General features: G+C 34.9%; 1 protein-coding gene across 5 annotated transcripts in view; it reads left to right on the forward strand.

Annotated features, from left to right (window-relative positions):
- Positions 1240–4166, forward strand: part of LOC104729620 (small G protein signaling modulator 1-like) — a 4555-nt gene continuing 1628 nt past the window's right edge. The window contains exons 1-5 of one of the 5 annotated variants that reach the window (XM_019236134.1): positions 1240–1540; positions 2154–2289; positions 2416–2465; positions 2863–2916; positions 3141–4138. In XM_019236134.1, coding sequence (XP_019091679.1) covers positions 1320–1540; positions 2154–2289; positions 2416–2465; positions 2863–2916; positions 3141–4138 — 1459 coding nt within the window. In that variant the 5' untranslated portion in view covers positions 1240–1319. The remainder of the gene's footprint in view (positions 1541–2153; positions 2290–2415; positions 2466–2862; positions 2917–3140; positions 4139–4166) is intronic. The other 4 variants (XM_019236129.1, XM_010448585.2, XM_010448587.2 and 1 more) reach the window with 4 other exon arrangements.

Here is a 4166-nt window from a genome sequence, read left to right on the forward strand (position 1 = left end):
TCTGGTAATATTACCTAAAATGAGTAACATTTAAGTAATTCACCCAAAAAAAAATTTGAAAAACATTTCAACAAAGAAAACCAAATAATTTTCGTTTAAACAATACTTGTACAAAATAAAATATATAAAAAATTTCTTTTTGTCTTAATAAGCCAAATACAGTAATATTACTTACAAGTATTAGAAATACGTTTTTGTAGATATCCCTTCTCTAAAATACTTTTTTGTTATTTTCATTTTTGCTCTTTTTACATAATTATAATATATTAAATTAATTTATTTATTTTTAGGTTTAGGTTTTCTATCCTACTATATTAATTGGGAAGTACAAATATAAAATTAACCTTAAAATGTAAAAAATTACATTAAATTGCCATTAGAAAAAAAACAATTAAGATTAATAAATAAATTAAGTAAATATAATTAATTAAAAATAAAAAATGCTGACAGATCAAAAATAAAAAATCTAAAAAAATAAAGAAAATTTATTCAAATCAAAACAAATTTGTATTTGAAAAAATAAAATTAACAGCTAAGTTTTTTTAAAAATATAGATAATTATTAATTAAAAAAAAAAAATTCCTCTAATAAAATTATGGACGAAAATGACTAAATATTTTTTTTAAAAATATAAACCAATTAGAATTTTAAAAACTAAGATTTTATATTCAAGTAGACGATAAAATGATTTTTACTAACTAGGTTTCGAAGATTTTATTAAAATTTCAAATTATGATATATAGATTTATCAATTAAAAATAAATATTATCTTAAACAAAATATTTTTTAAGAAATATAACAATAATTTTTATTATTTTATTATAATTTTTTTTTTAAATGTTGACCGTGCTTTAAGCACGGGATATCTCCTAGTTTTACATTAAAAGTATAGTTTGAAGGGTATAGTTTAGTATTTGAAGTCTAGCGTTTAGAATTTAGTTAGTTTATATATAGAAAATAATATTATAGTATTATTGAAAAAAGATAATAAGAAATTATATTTTTGCAAAAATAATAGAAAAATGGTATTATTGCAAATGTCCTAATATTAAGTATCCATTTTTTTTAAATGTGTCGAAAAAATTAGTCATTTAATTCATTAATCAACTTAACTTAACTTACATGAGTTTGATATGTTTTAGGCCCAACTACATGAAGGCCTATTAAATAAGTGGGCCTAGTTTCTATAAACGACCTTCGACTTTTTCAATAAATCAAAATTTTTCAATTCATCAAGCTTAGCAAATTGCTATGATTCTCTAAGAAATCATCAGAAGAAATCTTGGAGCAAACAAGTGAGCACAATCCCTAGTTTGGGGATGATGTTTCCGCGACTACGATTGACGAAGGTCTTCTTCTCCCTGGTCCTCGCCGGGAATTGGATCGTCTTTTCCGACGGTAGCAGCGGTGGCGGCGCGAGAAACGGCTACTCCGGCGGATTATGGTCGTCGGCTATTGCTCCTTCCAATGTTGGTTTAGCTGTCGCAGTCACCGTCATGGCCGGTCTGGCCGTGACTCTCACCGTCGTCTACTCTCGTAGGTATATATATATTTGCATACCCTAAAGATCTGATTATGTTCTAATCAAATTGTTAACTGCTAGTTGCTTAGTTAAGTAGTCGTTTGGTACCCAGAGATTTGATCGATTCTTGCTTCTTTGTTAACCTCACCAATTGTTTTGCTGATTTACATTCCTGGAAGCTTCTTCCAACTGTTAGAACATTTGAGACTAGATCCCCATGCCTGTTAGTTAGGTTATCTGTGGTTGAGCTCTTGGTCCAATGTTAGCTGATTCGTATTACCACTACAATGGCGTGGCTATATTCTATATTCATAGACTCTGATGCGTATAATGTTTTTGAGGCTAATGTTTACTTTGAGGTTGTTTGTTGGGATGTCTTTTGTATGGCATGCTCTCTTGGTCAGTAACGAACAAGCCGATCGATTTTCTAAGAAGGTCCTTAGGGGAAAGTCTGAAACTTCCAAGCTTTATTCGTGTTTTAATCTCTTGCAATTTTATCAGACACACAAGCTTTTGATTGTTGAACGTTCTCCTGGCCATATTCTATATTCATAGTCTCTGTCTTATTTGTTTCAAGAAAGCTTTTTGTTACTACTTAAGTTGCTTATTTCCTGATCATTCACTTCTTCAGAGGAAGCATTGGATCACCTTGGTCACTGAGGAGAAGAAAGCATGTTCTTCAACCTGAACAGTGGAATGCTTTCTTCACAGAGGAAGGGCGACTCAGTGATGGAGGTGTCAAATTTCTGAAGAAAGTTCGTAGTGGGGTATGTTGCTAAACAAGAATTATGCACTAATGAGTATTGCGGCATTGATAACCTTTTGACACTCTTATTTTAACCAAATTTTCCCATTATGCCTTGATATATTCATTCTTTTTCTTTTTGTTTCAGGGTGTACATCCAAGCATCAGACCAGAAGTTTGGCCGTTTCTCCTTGGAGTGTAAGAATCGCATCTTTGTCACTGTTCCTTGATTGATGTATACTTTTGTCTTTTGCGGCCACTGTGAGGATTTTTCTCTTCGGCCTTATGTTCATACTCATGCATGTTCTAAATGTTTGAAGTGTAGATTTTTCTTTGGGGTTGGGTATTGATGTTATTTAGGTTTAAGGTTGAATAAATAGTGCAACAGTAAAGCATACGTACTTTAACTAGGAGATGGGGCCTTTATGTTTTTCTTCCAAGACTGATCTATAAGATTAGTCCTAGTTATGCCAAACTCGCAAGCCGTTGTTCTACATTCCATTTACTTTGATAATGATCCCTGTTGTGTAAGCTATTAGTAATCGCTCTTTATCATCCCGACACATTGTAACCTTTTCCTTCTTACCTCTCACAGGTATGACCTAAACAGCACCAAGGAAGAAAGAGATTCTATTCGACAGCTGAAACAGTACGTTCACTTATACTTATTAAGAGTTTTATGTCTTCTCAACTTTCCGCCAATATTACGTTTCCCATTTTTCTCTTTTCTCTTAGTTGGCCGCTGGTAATATTTTGATCACTTAGATTTCGAGTTTGGAACTCCTATCACTTAGATTTCGAGTTTGGGACTCCTATCACTTAGATTTCGAGTCAGTTTGTAATTAATCTTTTATATATCTGGTAATTATGCAGGACGGAATATGAAAACCTGTGGAGACAATGTCGCGAGATTCATGAACGCAATGAAAATGGCTGCGACTCAAAGCAGACAGCTCAGAACAGTAATACTGGAGACAGTCAGGTTCTTGATTCCCATGATATTGAGGAAGTCGATAGTTCCACAAGATCCGTCACCGTAGGGGAATCAGAGAAGTTAAATTCCGAATCCATTATGCAGGATGAGAACTGTGAAAAGAGTGATGTCACCATTGAAGATGCTGCTGCTAATGACTCAGACTCGACCAACCCTGAAGAAACCGAGACGTCACCTCTTCTAGCTAACGAAGAAGCAGAAAGCCAGAATACTGTTAACCATGAAAAAGACAATTTGTCTCCATCATCAAAGCCAAAATCACAGGCTGCAGAAGAGGATTTCATCACAACTAATGACTCAGACTCGACCAATCCTGAAGAAACCGAGACTTCACCTCTTCTAGCTAACGAAGTAGCAGAAAGCCACAATACTGTTAACGAAGAAAAAGACAATTCTTCTCCATCATCAAAGCCAAAATCACAGGCTGCAGACGAGGATTTCATCACAACTAATGACTCAGACTCGACCAACCCTGAAGAAACCGAGACTGCACCTCTTCTAGCTAACGAAGAAGCAGAAAACAACAATACTGCTAACCAAGAAAAAGACAATTCGTCTCCATCATCAAAGCCAAAATCACAGGCTGCAGACGAGGATTTCATCACAACGTGGCAGAGAATTATCCGCCTAGATGCCGTGAGAGCAAATGACGAATGGGTGCCCTACTCACCGTCTCAAGCTGCTGTTTCTGAGACAAAAGCCCGGGGTATAGCCATACAGGTTGGTCTCAATGACTACGACCACTTGGAACCCTGCCGGATATTCCATGCAGCCCGCCTGGTCGGGATCCTTGAAGCCTACGCTGTCTACGATCCAGAAATCGGTTATTGTCAAGGAATGAGCGACTTACTATCTCCTTTAATCGCAGTGATGGAAGATGACGTCTTAGCATTCTGGTGCTTTGT

Source organism: Camelina sativa, chromosome 2 (assembly GCF_000633955.1).
Source record: "Camelina sativa cultivar DH55 chromosome 2, Cs, whole genome shotgun sequence".
NCBI classification, from domain to species: Eukaryota; Viridiplantae; Streptophyta; class Magnoliopsida; order Brassicales; family Brassicaceae; genus Camelina; species Camelina sativa.